The 17053-nt window shown below is 33.6% G+C and overlaps 1 protein-coding gene and 1 long non-coding RNA gene across 12 annotated transcripts in view; one reads left to right on the forward strand and one right to left on the reverse strand.

The window, feature by feature from the left end:
- The window catches only part of LOC143234868 (uncharacterized), a 128040-nt gene extending 119582 nt beyond the window's left edge, over positions 1 to 8458 (forward strand). For 10 of the 11 annotated variants that reach the window (XM_076472565.1, XM_076472567.1, XM_076472566.1 and 7 more), the window contains exons 10-11: positions 2569 to 2776; positions 6026 to 8458. In XM_076472565.1, coding sequence (XP_076328680.1) covers positions 2569 to 2776; positions 6026 to 6266 — 449 coding nt within the window. In that variant the 3' untranslated portion in view covers positions 6267 to 8458. The remainder of the gene's footprint in view (positions 1 to 2568; positions 2777 to 6025) is intronic. The other variant, XM_076472568.1, reaches the window with a different exon arrangement.
- Positions 8459 to 9114: 656 nt separating this feature from the next.
- On the reverse strand, positions 9115 to 15777 carry LOC143234871 (uncharacterized). Its single transcript, XR_013018841.1, has 2 exons — positions 14589 to 15777; positions 9115 to 14383 (listed from the first exon to the last, which is right to left on the reverse strand). It is a non-coding gene; the product is annotated as an uncharacterized LOC143234871 (long non-coding RNA).
- Between the last annotated feature and the right edge of the window lie 1276 nt (positions 15778 to 17053).

Consider the following 17053-nt stretch of genomic DNA (forward strand, 5'->3'; position numbering starts at 1 on the left):
TATTTGTGATTCACTTCTTGTGTCCAAACGAACGTGATTAAACAAAATGGTAGTTGTATTACTACTGAAAGTTTTCAAATATATACATATAACTATAACAATAAAGTTTAATCAGATATTTGTAAACATTTCTTCTATGATTCTTTGTGTGTATACATTTCTGGAGGAAAAAACAAATGATTTTGATTTTTTTGTTCTGCATTTAAGACTAAAAGCAAAAAAAAAGTGATATTCAGCAGTCGTACACAAAACACTCCATATACAACTTCAAAGTGTGACAGCAATACACAAACACTCCATATACAACTTCAAAGTGTGACAGCAATGCACAAACACTCCATATACAACTTCAAATTGTGACAGTAAAACACAAACACTCCATATACAACTTCAAATTGTGACAGTAAAACACAAACGCTCCATATACAACTTCAAAGTGTGACAGCAATACACAAACACACCATATACAACTTCAAATTGTGGCAATAAAACACAAACACTCCATATACAACTTCAAAGTGTGACAGCAATACGCAAACACTCCATATACATCTTCATTGTGTAAAGAGTTATACATAAAACTCCATATACAATTTCAAAGTGTAAGTCATACACAAACACTTCATATAGAGGTTGAAAGTGTGACAGTAATACACATACACTCTATATGCAACTTCAACGCGTGACAGTAACACACAAACACTCCATATACAACTTCAAAGTGTGAGTCATACACAAACATTTAGAATGCAGGTTCAAAGTGTGAGAATGATACACAAACACTTCATTACAAGTTGAAAGTGTGACAGTAGTACACATTCACTCTATATAAAAGTTCAAAGTGTATCTCATACACAAACACTTCGCATACAACTTCAAAGTGCGATAATCATACACAAACATTCCGTATACAAATTCTATAAATTTGATTGAGCAAATATGGACAAAGTTTAATTACAGAAGTGAAAATGCCCCACTATTTTTACAGGAATGATTCAAAAACCAATCATTTGCATTTCGTATATTTTTCAAGTTCATTCAGATTCAAGTGTTAATTATCACACCTTATATTTCCTTTGCCAAAAATACAGAAGATTTTTTACACTTTTTGAATGTACTAATAAAAACAAGATGTTCTGTACGCAAATCTATTGAACTAATTTTATAAATCATAGTTTTATTTAAATAGACGTAAAGCACAAAGTATATATTGCTTTCTTTAATTTGTATTCTGCGTTATTCTTGATTCCGTTGCTTAGAATTTTCTTGTAAAACTACTTTGTGTGTACTTATTTGTTTTTTACTCACCACAGTGAATTTATATTTATATATGATTTGAAAAATATGTAGCATTGACGCAACAAATTTCTTCTTAATTATTCTACAGATAAGCTGTTTAATATACCAAAAATAAATATATAGTCTAACACTTACCACCAAATTATTTTCTTTTTTTTAGTATGTTTTTTGTGGCATCGGGACACGAATCAAAAACCTTCCCTATTTACAATATTGAGCACGCTAACAAGTAATCAATCCCTTATTCACACATTACAACTAAAATATGTATTTTCATAAACCAAAACATGTATGCTTCGAGTTGCTTTTCAAACAGCTTTTAGAGAGGAATTAATTCTTAATTTTAAATTATCTATTCGTCATTGTTAAACTGTTTTGCAAATAATGATAAAGTATCATGGTGTAATTTTTAAACATCAGTTAAAAACAAACGAAACAGATAATATTATAATTCACGATAAATTTATAAATATTTATTTTTTATCAATCCTCAAATAGTGCAACGATATGTTTACGGACTTACATCGCTATAAATCAGGTTTTGATACCCGTGGTGGGCAAAGCAATGATATCTCATTGTGTATCTTTGTGCTTAACTACAAACAATGTTTTATCAATAAGATGATGAAAGTATTAGTATGCAATAAGATTTTACCTTTTATTCTAAGAATAAAAATGCCTTATACAGAAGTCACAATATTTGTTGTTCAACAAACAAAATTATTTTGAAGCCTTTTTAAGAAAAACCAAGAAAGGTACCAAACGATAATTACCAAAGAAGTCTCGAATCTTACTTTAATGTTTTATTACTACAACACGATAAGTAGTAAGGTGTTTTGTTGTTTGTTATTGCTTTGTAATTAAGCACAAAGCTACACAAAGGGCTATCTGTGCTCTGCCCACCACGAATATCGAAACCCAGTTTTTAGCGTGGTAAATCCGCAGACATATTGCTATGCCATTAGTTGGGCAAGGTGGTTTGTTATTAGTAACTGTGTTTTTGAGCTTTCTATAGGAATCTCTTTCACCTTTTTACTAAACAATTAAATTTATGTTATTAGACGCAAATGAGTGGCTCTTAGATACTATAACCTGAGTAACATTATTTATGTCCATTAAGATTCGCATTAATTTCATATCAATAATTTCATGATTTAATGTGATCAGTAATACATTATCTAATAAAAACTCTAAAGTGCTGATAATGGAAATTAATAACAAAATTTCACGTTCCAATAAAGTAGTTAAATTGTAAGTAATTCAATACAGGAGCCCGATGGAAGGCCATGTCCAATTCAGAAAAGCAACCTTATTATGAAGAACAATCTCGTATAAGTAAACTGCACATGGAAAAGTACCCGAATTATCGGTACAAACCTCGACCTAAGCGAACCTGTATAGTGGACGGTAAAAAACTTCGCATTTCCGAATATAAAGAACTGATGCGGTATCGAAGAACCGAAATGAGGAACTTATGGTAAATTTTCTTTCAACACAGCTTCCTTTGATAATTATCAAAATTAGAGTTCTTTAAATTCTGAATTAAAATTGTTATGTTTTATGATAATGAAGAATAGCCTAACAGTTTGTTTTGTTTTGTTTTGGAATTAAGCACAAAGCTACACAAAGGGCTATCTGTACTCTACCCACAACGGCTATCGAAACCCGGATTCTAGAGGCGTGAGTCCGCAGATATACGGCTGTACCATCGGGGGGATAACCTAACACCCCCCAAATTTCATCTTTTGTAAAAATATAGTGTTAAATTTTCTAACATCACTCCTATCCAACACAATACTAGAAGTCAGTTGTGTCTTGGCGACTTAGGATTATTTGAATTGTTAGTCACTGAATTTTTCTTAGTCAACGGTAATTTCATCTAAAGCCAGCTTTCCACCCTAGTTTAATCCGTTTGCAGTGACTAGTGACGCTATCAGGAATTAAAGAGAAAAAAAAAAAGAATTAAAACACTTAATAACTTCAACATGTTTAACAGTAAAATATTTCAAGGTGAAGAAGGAGATGATGGTGCATTATAACTGCAACGTGCAATCATCACCTATCGCCAATTCTTGGGTTACTCTTCCTCATGCCTGAATGGGCAAACATGATTGGTGACGAGATTCGAGACCTCAACCCGCAGATTGCAAATTTGGTGCCCTAACCATCAAGCTATGTCACGTCGAAGATATTTTGAACAATGGTTATAAAATCAGTTTTGGTATTAAGAATAGCTTATACGACAAACTGCGTAATGTATTGGTAAAACTCATATGCAAATATGGAGAGATCATGCTTTTTAGAAATGACATTAGGAAGTACCACTGTAGCAAATGTTCAATGCTGTTACTCTCATTTTCTGAGTCCATCTTTACAAAGGGATAATATATTGCAGCACGTATAATAATTATAAATTTTCTTGCAATAGCATCCTTTAGTAAAGAAATGTTCCTAATCGGTAAAGAGAATGGTAAAATGATGACCAGGCAAGACTGAAAAAACATATCAGAACCCAGTGTTCACTAAACATCTGGGAATGAGGATAAAATACATTCCAGCGTGAATGTTACATCCTTATCACATACAAACTGTTGGAATTTTGATTTGATACTTGTATATAAGCTAATGATAAACTTGTGCAGTTACTGTGCATATTGACGAGCCTTATGGTACTTTTTTCTTAACAAGAAATGGCATCAGGAATAAGTAAACAGAAAAAGTACACTAATAAAACATTTCTAGGTCATATCTGATCTATTTTACTATGATTTGTAGATTATAAATATTTATATGACCACGAAGAAGAAAACTGGATTCGCCTATACACAAGATAAAGTACTATTAATATTTATTAACTGCAACTAATGGGAGTAATTGATAGTTGTGCATGTCATGCATATGCCAGATAGTGTAGAGAAATATGTGAGAGGTCATACATACAGGTTTCTACATATATGACTAATGTAAGCTGACCTTCTGATCTTCTGTAAATGTAATGCTACGAAAATGCATATTCTAACTGAGGAAAACGTTAGGACACCCTACCCCTAATAGCTTGTGTTACCCCCTTTGGCTGAAATAACTGCAGTTAGACGCTTCTTGTAGCCATCTACCAGTCTCTGAGATCGGTTTGAAGAAAGTTTGCTCCACTCCTTAATGCATAATTCTTTCAGCGTGAGATGTTTGAGAGGTTTCTTGCATGTACAGCCCGTTTCAAGTCACCCCACAGCATCTAAATGAGATTAAGATCTGAGCTTTGACTCGGCCATTCCAGGACTCTCCATTTCTTAGTTTTCAGCCAGTCCTTGGTAGATTTACTGGTATGTTTTGAATCATTGTCGTGTTGCAGGGTCCAGTTCCGCTTCAGCTTTAATTTTCGTACAGATGGTCTCACATGATTCTCAAACACCCTCTGATACACAGTAAAATTCATGGTGGATTCTATGATTGTGAGCTATCCAAGTCCTGCTGCAGCAAAGCAGCCCCAAACCATGACACTTCCACCTCATGCTTCACAATTGGTATGAGGTTCTTTTCCTGGAATGCTGTATTTGGTTTACACTAAACATGTCCTTTGTTCTGGTGTTCAAATAATTCAATTTTGGACTCATCTGTCCAAAAAACATTATTCCAGAAGTTCTGGTCTTTGTCTACATTCTCTCTGGCAAACTTCAGTCTGGCCTTGATGTTTCTCTTAGAGAGCAAAGGTTTCCTCCTTGCACACCTCCCATGCAAGTTAAACTTGTGCAGTCTCTTTCTGATTGTAGAGGCATGTACTTTCACATCAACAGTAGCCAAAGCCTACTGTAGGTCCCGTGATGACATTTTAGGGTGTTTGGAGACCCTTTTAGCATCTTGCCGTCTGCTCTCGGGGTGAACTTGCTTGGACGACCAGACCTGGGCATGTTGGCAGTTGTTTTGAAAGTCCTCCACTTGTTGACTATTTTCCGGACAGTGGAATAGCTTATTTCAAAATCTTTTGGGATCTTTTTAAATCCCTTACCAGACTCATAAGCTGCTATAATTTTCTTTCTGAAGGCCTCAGACAACTCTTTTGCTCTTACCATGGTGCTAACTCTCACTTCAACAGTCAGGAGCACACCAAACTAAATGTCTGAGGTTTAAATAGGCCAAGCCTCATTCAAAATGCTGAGTAACAATATTCTGATCATATGCACCTGGTGTGATACACCTGTGTGTGAGTTGAGCCATTTTAAGTGGGAATAAATGTGTGGGTGTCCTAACTTTTCCTCAGTTAGAATATGCATTTTTGTAGAATTACATCTACAGAAGATCTTGAAAATTCTTTTCTTCAGTTTTAATTGTTTAGTTATATTTGTATAATCTCTCAGTATTGTTAACATTGAGATTAAATATCTATATATCCAAAAATGTTACAAAAGTACACAGGCTTTTATAGGGTGTCCTAACCTTTTCACATGACTGTATACTGGGACACTTATATCGCATCACACTGAACTAATCGCCAAACAGAAACATTAACTTTATGAGTATTGTACAAAATGTTAAACAAACATCTTATGAAAAATTAATATTATACACAATTCATATTTTAGGTGAAACAATCTGAACATATTATTGAGTTTTTGTGTATTTACAGCATTTAGCTTTATAAATGTGAAATCAAATAATAAATTGTAAAACTATCTTGAAATGGACTTTTAGATAGAAATTGATGCAACTTATAATGAGTTTTATATCTTAGGTACCGTGATGGAAATATAGGATTATTGGAACCACCAACTCTTGTCAATCCTACAGGTATTGCCTCCTTTTTAGCTGCTACTTCTACTAGGATTTCTACTTCTGATGACTTAATTCAATCTTTCATATCAAATAAAGTATCCACATGTTACACAAATACACCTATGATCACAGTAAGTCATTCTTTATCCAGTCCCCCAGTCAAGGTTACAAACACTGTTCTATCGAAAGAAACAGGTTAAACCATAACGGAAACTTCTACATAAATCGTTAACTTTAATGCATATAACAAGGAATGAAGAGGAAGATGCCACCCAATACGCTTATATTATTTTTTCAAGTTGTTAGTGGTTGTATCAAACGCTCCTTATTTATAAGGATAACACACTGGTTTAAAAAAAAACACAAAAACTTCAAAATAACTTAGAAGTGGTTACAAATTCAAACGTTTTGTACACACACACATATATTTTATGTGCTTGTGTTTTTACGTGTTGACTTATTATAAAAAATTGCCCATTTTTCTTTAAAGGGTAAATTGGTGTTTCGTAACATTTCTGTTTTCGTTTTGTTTTTTTAACTGTGTGTGTGTGTGTGCTTTCTTATGACAAAGACACATCAGGCTATCTGCTGAGTCCACCAAGAGGAATCGACCCTTAATTTTAGAGTTGTAAATCTATAGACTTACTGCTGCACCAGCAGGGGACGTTTTCAACTCTCCCAAGAATGGTATGAATATTTGTGGAATCATCATCATCACATTTGTTGATTACTTGTCTTTAATGTTAAAAATTGACAAAAGCTTTTATAAATACGTGCTCAAGATAACTTTCTTCTAGTCTGTGATGATGATAAGTCTTTGGACATTTACGAGAAGTTTATCTTTATATGTCAATATCGTTAGCCAAATGAAATGGATAATCCGAAATGGCTGCTCTGTTACTAAAAAAAATGTTTCTGTATTTTTTGTTGTGTAACGTTTAAAAATATATTTTTCTTTAACAGTTTTGTTAGACAACAACGTTAAAGCTAAAAAAATCCTACATTTCTCTAACAATATTTGTACAAGTAAAAATTCTACTTGTACAGTGCATTTTTAAAATAATTACTATAATTCGATGGTTTAGAGATAACATACCTTATGTTTTTATCATACACTTTTGCTTGGCCCATGATATATGACTTAATTTGCAACTGAGACAATTTTGAATGTATTTCTCTCAGTATTGGTTGATTTTACTGTCAAAATTATTATTAATAGTTGACTTGACTTTCCAGTGAATATTGTTAAAGGTGTGTTTATATAAAGCTGATGACACATTTCAGACGTACTTGGAATGATTTGACTTTATTGCGAATTTTATTCCCGAGGTTAGAGAAAAAGGGGTTAATTTCCACAAAAATTTTTTTCAATCACCAGCACATATTCAACTGGATATAAAAGTGCCATAAATACGTTCTAACTAATATAAGGTTTTCAATGGACCAAGTTCTCAAAACAGAAGAGAATGTCAGTAGTTAGTCGTTTATATTCTCACACTAGTCTCTCCCATAAACAAGCAGCCAAAAATGCTGTGCCAATTATTAAATTGATCTTGTCGTCTGTGTTCGGGAAGATGTTCTTTTAGGTAGCGTGAAATAACAAAAGCTGTTTAATAAACGCCATGTAAAGTGTAATGGAGTTCCTAATAATTTACTTAAATAAGCATTATATTAAATAAATACATTAATAATCAAATGGAACCACATGTTGTTTAGTGTTGCAGTCAGTTATCATTCATGTTACTTTACTCTCAATTTCAAGTTTCATAGGCTTAAGTTATGATGGTTTGTGTATTTATATGAACTTCATTTTAAGTCGTGAAAAAAGGTACTTTATGCAATTTTAATTCAATGTACTGATGAAGAATATTTCATCCAAATACAATACCTGATTTTGTTATGATGTTTCATAACGTATTGAACTGTATAAAAGTTGAGGCATGGATCAGATCGGATGTTATTAATAACCTACTTCTCCTCCTAAAGGTAAGATAATGAACGGATCTCTAATTTGCCATACAAATGGTTTATAGAATTTAATTCCTTTATATATATATAGTTTGTTTGTTTTTTTATCTAACGTTTGTATATAAACACAAGAGGCCAGTGTCTTATTCATTAACATGTTTTTGATAGCTACATGACTATAACTAATGTGGGCAGATGTAATATTAGATGTCTCGATGTATGAGTAGAAGTGTAACATTATCCTGTAGGGGAGGCTACTGACAATAAAGTTTTGAACTCTTATAATCAAGAAACTGAGAAAATTATCTCCATGATTTCTTGCACAGAAATAATCACAGCAGTTGTTTGGGGAAATAATCTGTTGTGGCACTATTTGTATGCAATGTTATGGGTAATAAATAATTTTATTATAAAGTGCAAAAAACTCTAGAATTGATATATTGTTTTCTCATTTACATACAGAAAGAGATTGACAAATATTCAAATGGCACCTTATTTTGGATTTTGAAATCCAATTAAATAAATATTAATTTGTATAATTAAAAACTTAATACCATCAAAGACAATTTATTTATTTGAATCTAAGATTGAAACCAACAAATCCATTGATTACATGAGTTGAGAAAAGTTTGTTTTTGAAGTTGCATTGGACTATCTACTGTGTCCACCATACAATATCAAACCTCTAAATTTTGCATTCTAAGTCCATAACCTTAACCCTGCCCTATCAGCATTTCACAATTTTCTTTTTATAAAGAAAAAATGTAGGTTCTCAGAATGACTGACTTAATTTTAATTTTTAAGGGTCTCATTCTGTAAAAAACTATGGAATTATATATTTTTGTTACTTTGTGTTTACAAGTATTATTATCATTTAATAAAAGCCACAAAAATACTTTACTTTAAACTGCTGTACCACAGCTGACACACAAATGTTGAGAAATATTAGCAGTAACAAAGTTATTCTTAAATACCAGACAAAACATAATCCTCTCTGGGTTATTAGATGTGCCATACATTTATCTAGTTCATTTTATATTACAAGTGAAACAGATTGATTTTAATCTAAAAAGACTAATGTTATCCTTTTAATATTTCTTTATTAAATGATAAAATACCATAATACACCACATGACAAAATAGGGACACTGTTTTTAACAAAATCAAAATATCTTCTCAAAATACAATAAAGATGCATGAGATAGACTTCTCATAATCCATTTTTTTTTTTTTTTAATAACCCTAATACAGTTTGTACTAAATATCAAATTAATTTGTTTGTTTTGGAATTTCGCACAAAGCTACTCGAGGGCTATCTGTGCTAGCCGTCCCTAATTTAGCAGTGTAAGACTAGAAGGAAGGCAGCTAGTCATCACCACCCACCACCAGATCTTGGGCTACTCTCTTACCAATGAATAGTGGGATTGACCGTCACATTATAATGCCCCTACGGCTGGGAGGGCGAGCATGTTTGGCGCGATGTGGATGTGAACCTGCGACCCTCAGATTACAAGTCGCACGCCTTAACGCGCTTGGCCATGCCGGGCCATCAAATTAATAAATTAACACATATGTGATTTTGTTTGGTTACTTGACAAATCTTTAGATGTACATCTTATTTACAAATTTTCTTCACCTATCATACCTTATTTTTAATGAAAATTAACATTCAGTGATAAGTAATACATCAGATGTATTACTAATTTCACAGTTAAATATAGTCTATACCTCATATCTTTTATTACCTCTGTCTGAAATAACTTGTTGGAACTATGAAGAACATTAAATTTTAAACTTAGTGCAAAAATGTTAAATTATCACAACTACATTTCAATAAAATGTTATGGAAGTATAATCAAGCATTTGTCGTTAGTTTTGATTTTTCAATTATTTTTAAAATTCTGTTCACATTTTTTATTTAATATGTAGGAAATTAAATACATTTTCAATAAACAATTTTGACAGTTGTAACATTTCTCCTTCCTTACACAACTTGAACATTCTTAATGATAATTGATAATGTAATGAGAATAACCAACACAGTTTAGAATTTCTAAAATTAACTAAGGCTGTAAGTTAATAAAATATAACTGTTTTTAATAGTGAAAGTTATGAAACTAAAAGATAAGTCTATCAGTGTAAATCTTGATTTATAAGTACCTCTTGTATATTTGTATCACATCAACTTAGCAAATAAAATATGAAACTGGTGAAATGTGAATTTGTACTTACTTTCCATTTGATTCACCAAAGTTTGTAAATTGTGAGGTTTAACCCCAGCTTTAACCTCTCTATTTATAGCAGAGAGGTTAAAGCTGTGTTTAAAATGAGGATTAGAATCAGAAATTTGACAGGAACTAGAGGAACCTCTCTCTCAGACCCAGAACTTTTGCCATTAGTAGTGACACATATGCACCATTGTTACTTCATCCTCAGAACCAAATGGTTAAATGGTAGAATGCTGGTATTCAACCTTTGTTGGTTACTTCCCCAATAAGAAGTATGAGAAAACTGACATGGTGATATCAACCAAGCTGAATGAGGTCCTCTTCACAATGTTCACATGCACAACATTATACATAACTATCATCAAGAAAAGAACAGAAATATGTAAATATGCTAGTGTTTAATGGCATGATTAAGAAAGATTTTGTGTGTTTCCTCAAGCCTTTTAGGCACATTTGAAATTATTGGACTCATGGACAAGCAGTACAACACCTGATGTTGGATCCAGACAGTGCTATTATTACTGCCTTAGAGCAGTTGAACTTGGAGAAATTCGTAGACCGTGACACTTTTATCAAAAGATGGTTCTACATGGATAACAGAAAAATTTAAAGCTCAAGAACAAGGGTCCCATGAACATTTTGCTGCTTATACTAATTATTTAAGGAGATAACTGGGAAAGCTAATTACTCTTATTGCTGTCATATTGTTTGAGATAGATACTCTTCGACTACCTTTATAGAAAGACTGCCCATTGCTGGGCTGGATAAGGGCAACTAATGCCCTAAGTACAGCCCAACAATGGTGCCCCCCTCAGCCCCTCCACTGCTTAACTGACAAGACAATAAGACTCAATAAATGCTGAAAGTGAAATAAAAGTTTGAAAATTTATAACCCTTTTTTTCTTCCCTACAACTTTATTAAATAAAAACTTTATTTATTTAACAGATTGGGCACGGTTCAAAATCAAGCAATGACTGAGGAATTTTATTTAGAAATGATAAGGGAAATCATTTCTTTGATTAATTATAATTAAAATGAATTATTTTTACTGTATATTTGTTTTAACCCTTTCAGCACTGAATAACAACTTTTAATGTTTGGCATGGCGCTGAATATATGTTTGATACTTCAACTAATTACGTTATCGGTACTAAAAGCATGATATCTCGGCAATAACTCAACAAAAGTCCCTAAAATATTCAGTGATTGTAGTCAATACTATATATGTTAAATTCAATACATAAGAATAACAGGAATAAAGGAAGGTTGCCAGCCACACTGAAAGGGTTAAATTTGAGTTAACAATTCTCATTTTGATGTTAACAAATTCGCAAGCCCAACATGACCAGGTGGGCTAAGGTACTTGACTTGCAATTCAAGGGTCGCAGGTTTGAATCCCTGTCACACTAAACATGCTTGCCCTTTCAGCCATGGGGGTGTTATAATGTTATGATCAATTCCACTATTCAGTGATAAAAGAGTAGTCCAAGAATTGATGGTGATGACTAACTACCTTCCCTCTAGTCTTACACCGCTAAATTAAGGATGGCTGGTGCAAATAGCCCTCGTGTAGGTTTGCATGAAATGCAAAAACAAACAAATTCACACTTTGATGTTCACAAAAATGAAAATTTTACTCAAAACCCTTTTATTAAAAAAAATTCTCACTTTGATGTTAACAATTTCTCACTTTGAACTTAAAACCCTGTAAGCAAATTTATAACTTAATATTCATTTAAATTTTAAAAAGTTTTCTTCCAGATTTTTCAGTTGCAAAGTCTTTGATCAATTCCTCAAAATTAATTTGGCATATCAAATCCGTTTCTATATTTAGCAGAGACAAGGCATCCAGACTGTCCTGTCTCATAGTTCTCCTGTTGGGATTTTTAACATGATTGAGTTGAGAAAATGAATGCTCAGCTGTGTAATTTGTAACCATTGATGTTAAAAATATACGCAATGCAATATCTACATTTGGAAACACACACTCAGTTTTGTCTTATGATATTATTTTATAAAGTTCAGCACATACGAGTGAAACTGCTGAAACTCGGCAGAGATATTAGTGTCCAAGTGGGCTGAGTAAGTATCAATTAGTGTTTCAGAACACTAAGAGTACCTTTAAGTTTCAGCAGATGAAGTCACATCATTTGTCACATCACTTAAGAAAGAAAATCTGTTTGCTATTTCTTTGTACACCTTTTCTCTTCTTCTCATCTTGGTTTCTAGTTTGTCAACAACTGTGTAGAAGTTGATGATATGAAATTTATCTCTGGCATTCAGATCTACTTCTTGTGCATCTCCACCTTTGATTACCTTCTTTCCAACAAGTTTGTGAGTTTGAGCCATAATATAATCAACATCTGGTAGTATTTTCTTTGCAACTGCTTCAAATCTTTCAAAGTCATCCTTTAAAGTACATAGCTGGTGAGCTAATGACTTGTACAGATCTGCATGTGTTTTTAAGTTCACATCTTCATTTTGCAGAACTTGACTTGCTTTATGAAAATTTTACAAAATCTCGTCCCACATGATCAGCATAAAAACAAGTTCTAGCTCTTGCATCTTATTTGCAATATTGTCTGCTTCTCTTCTAGTGTCTCCCTTTCATGACTAGACATTCTAAAGCTTCCAAAATCTTAAAGAAATACTTCAAAATTGCTGTTGTTGCCATAGCATGTGCCTCCCATCTGGTATCAGAGAGGGATTTTAACACACTTTCATTTCCAAGACAAGCTTTAAGAATTTTCCACCAGCTGGTTGAGGCTGAAAAAAATGTATAGAGCAAATGCATTGTAGAGAAAAAATTAACTGCCTATTGACAGCAGTCAACAGCACTTTGGCCTACTAGATTTAGTGAATGGGCTACACAGGGCACATATATGGCAAACTTATTTTCTTCTAAAATCTTTTGCTGCATCCCCTTATAACATCCAGATATATTAGCAGCACTGTTGTAAGGCTGACCCCTACATTTTGAAAAGTTAAGTTTGCAAACTTCACGTAAGTACTGCAATACCTGGTTTGCCATTTCCTCACCAGTATGGCTTTTCAGTTCCAGAAAGGTTAAAAAGGGTTCAATAGGCTCCCCATCTTTTAAGTATCAAAGTACAACATTTAACCAATCTATATGTTATAAATCTGGTGTTGAGTCAACCAACAAGCTAAAATACACAGAAGAATTTACTTCAACACGAATGAACGCGTGGACCTTTTGAGCCACTGGTTCAATGAGTTCTTCACAGGTGGTTTTGGATAAGTAAGGATTTTCTTTTCCAGAATTTTCATATTTCAAAATGGATTAAACTGACTTATGATCTCAAACAGCCCTAAAAATTTTCCATTCTGCAGTGAACCAAATTTTTCATCTGTTCGTCAAAAAGCCAGGCCACATTCAGCTAATGTATGAATTACAATTATGATACGATCCAAGACACGTTCCCAATAATTGCACTGTTCTTGTATTGCTCACCATTGGCTTTTACCCCATAGAAATGCTTTTTTTTGTGAACAGCATGTCGTTGGTTTGCCACTATTGAAAGTCTAGCAAGATTTGCCAAATAGCCCATTGTGATGTTGACAGTCAGTGGGTCCACAAGCAATCCAATAAGCCACATCTTCAGCAGAGAAACTGAACCACAACCCTGGATCTTTTGCTTTAATTTCCTCATCTTTTGTAGACTGAAGCATTTTACTATAGTCCAGTAGATTTTCATTTTCAGCAATTATTTCAACTTTAGACTGTCTTGTAGACCAAATTGCATCAACATTAACACTAGAGATATCAGGAGAATTTACAGGCAAAGTGAGATCAGTTGTGAGGCTTGTGCCAGTTGAGCCAGCCTGTGACACCTTAATATCATCATGATGTCCTGACCTTGAAGTGGACAAAGTAGTACTTGTAGGTGTGGAGCCTGGTTCAACTTCATTCTTGTCAGATGCAGTACAAGTGGCTTCTGATGACAGGGATGGGTTTTGATCTGAAAGATCACGTGTAAGCCGAGTGGAAAAATTAATAAACTCTTCAGTCTTTGCCACTAAATCCAAGCCTTTTGTTGGTTCTTTTTTGCCAGGTTTCTCTTTTGTGCACCACTTAATTGAACACGTTTCATCATGCAGTCTGAAAAAAAAAAAAAAAAAGAATATGGATCATAAAAAGGTATATGAAATATACCTGTAAATATAATTGTACTGAAATACATAAAGAAAAATGTTGGTAAGACAGTCAAACATACTAAACTATAGGTCTATATTTAGACAAAAAGTGTCAGAAAGTTATCCTAGGACCTAGGTCCATCAGTATATAAAGATGAATTCATAAATACCTTTATTGATTTGGCACATACTGATTGGTTGTTACACCTTTCAAGACAGGTTTGAATCCATTTTAGAATTAGTATTCAATCATTGCAAATATTTCATTAAAGTTGTTGCTATGGTAGCTGTATGCAAGTAGCAATATCAATGGTAATATGCAAATCCATTGTGAGCCAAAAAGTATTCCAAATCAATCTGTGATCAACAAACAACACCTACTGTAGTAGCCTATATACACAGTGATCATTCTGTACTGGTACACATACGAAACATAAACAACTGTAAATTGTACTGCACATTGAACTACTCAATACTAGGCTATGCCTGGGATAGAGTACCTTAATCAAATATCTGAAGTAGTAACCTCAACTTTGAGCTCAGTTTTAACCTGGGGACTTTAGATGAGCCAGCAAACCATACATCAACAAAATAGGCATATGTCTGAAACTTTATATGTATGCCTGGATGCGAAGGAAAATCAAAACGACGGCCTTGAATTGGAAATAGTCCACTTCATTATTCCTGGCTGCAGTAGCACTTCCAGTGTACTTACACTAAACTAGCTACAGTATTTAGGCCTAACGTTAGTATCTGAGAACTGAGTGACAATAACGTTAGGCCTAATGCTAATACACTGCAACCGAGGCTACTAACGTTAAGCCTAGTCCTCAGTACTAACCTTGCTCACATAAACTTGATAATTCATGAATTTTTTCAGACAATCAACAAAACTGATTTTGTTTGTTGATTTGTCGGTTATTTACAGTATCTTTATATAACCACAGTGCCACAATACCGTACTAGTAGTATAGTGTATACATACAACGTTAAGAATCGTGCTGACGTAAATGTTGAAGTCTAACGCAATTTGACCTAAAAGCTCGAATTATCGCCTTTAGACTGCTCCGATCAATCAACTGTTGTCCCAGCTTTTTAGAAATGTAATAGAACACATGCTGATCCGAATTTATAGTCGCAAAATAGTTAAATTACACCTGAAAGTTTGTCGTCATTATCTCTATGTTTCCATCTCGGATTGTTCGTTCGTCTCATGAAGAATATCACCAGAGGGCAGGGGCGGGGCATGGCATTATGACGTCAGGATAGGATCACGAAAGAAGTAAGGAGAATTATAATTGTGATCTCCATTTTTGGGTCTAAAAATGGCATAGCTGACAAAATTGTGTTAGCTATTTATGAATGGGGATAAGAACAAGTGTGCCTGGTCTTAAACTATATTTAAAACCGAGCACCCTTGTATTTATCCCCTAAGTAAATCTCAACTTGACATCTATTTATATTATTACGTAATCACAAGGGAATACTCTTATAGGTTACATGTAATCTATGAACGGTGGAATTGCTAATGCGGCATTTCCTTCTAAATTTTTTTCTTGCTATGATAAATTTCAAAACATGTACCCACACGCAAAGGAGGTTTTTTGTGTGTTTTTTACAAGTTCTTTGAAGCCAAAAAATTAGGGCTCAGAAAAGCTTCAGTGAGAAACACACTTATAAAAATATTACAAAACATACATGAATTATGCAATACTAACGCAAATAAAACTAAAACAAATGAGACAATCACCCAAATATAACTTACGAAAATAGAAGCCGAAAAGAAACATAAAACTAGCAATGTCTCTGTGCACACGTCACCATTTCGTTTGATTCGTGTTTCTGTAGTATTACACTCTTATTTTTCTGTAGATGTGACTGAATAAAGCAGTAAAAGGTAAAACAAAACAGTTCCACTGTCTATAATTTATTATAAATAGCCACAACAAAAGAAATGATTGAGAAAAAGATATTTCATCTTCAAGGTTAGACATCATAACATACGATCATTTTTTACCTGAAGTTTTATCAACATTTTATACTGCTCTTCACAATAATCTTTCGCAAATCAATGACTTCTTACTTCAGATACATAGTTTAATAGTTTCTCGAAACTTTCGTCATTCATCGAGCCAAAGAAAACGTTTCTTTTGACAACGCAGAGTAAAGTCGAACACAGCAGATAAGGAAAATTACAAAAAAATCGACTGAAGCTGAATGTGTCAGTGAAAGAGTTACGGGCATAATAACTAGGGTAAAAACTATATTGTCCCCTTCCCTTGCTGCCCTTAGCGTGTTTATTTTGCATAATGGTTAATCCAGGGCTGGCCAATAGAACGAAAGGGGTACCTTATGGGTTAAAACATTTTAGTTTGGTTTGTTTTGAATTTCGCGCAAAGCTACACAAAGGATATCTGTACTATCTGTCCCTAACTTAGCAGTGAAAAGTCATCTTGGTCTACTATTTTACCAACGAATAGTACACGGCTGAAATGGAAGCATACTTGATGGAACGGTTTGTTTGTTTGTTTGGGAATTTCGCACAAAGCTACTCGAGGGCTATCTGTGCTAGCCGTCCCTAATTTAGCAGTGTAAGACTAGAGGGAAGGCAGCTAGTCATCACCACCCACCGCCA

This window comes from Tachypleus tridentatus, chromosome 12, assembly GCF_004210375.1.
Source record: "Tachypleus tridentatus isolate NWPU-2018 chromosome 12, ASM421037v1, whole genome shotgun sequence".
Classification (NCBI taxonomy): Eukaryota; Metazoa; Arthropoda; class Merostomata; order Xiphosura; family Limulidae; genus Tachypleus; species Tachypleus tridentatus.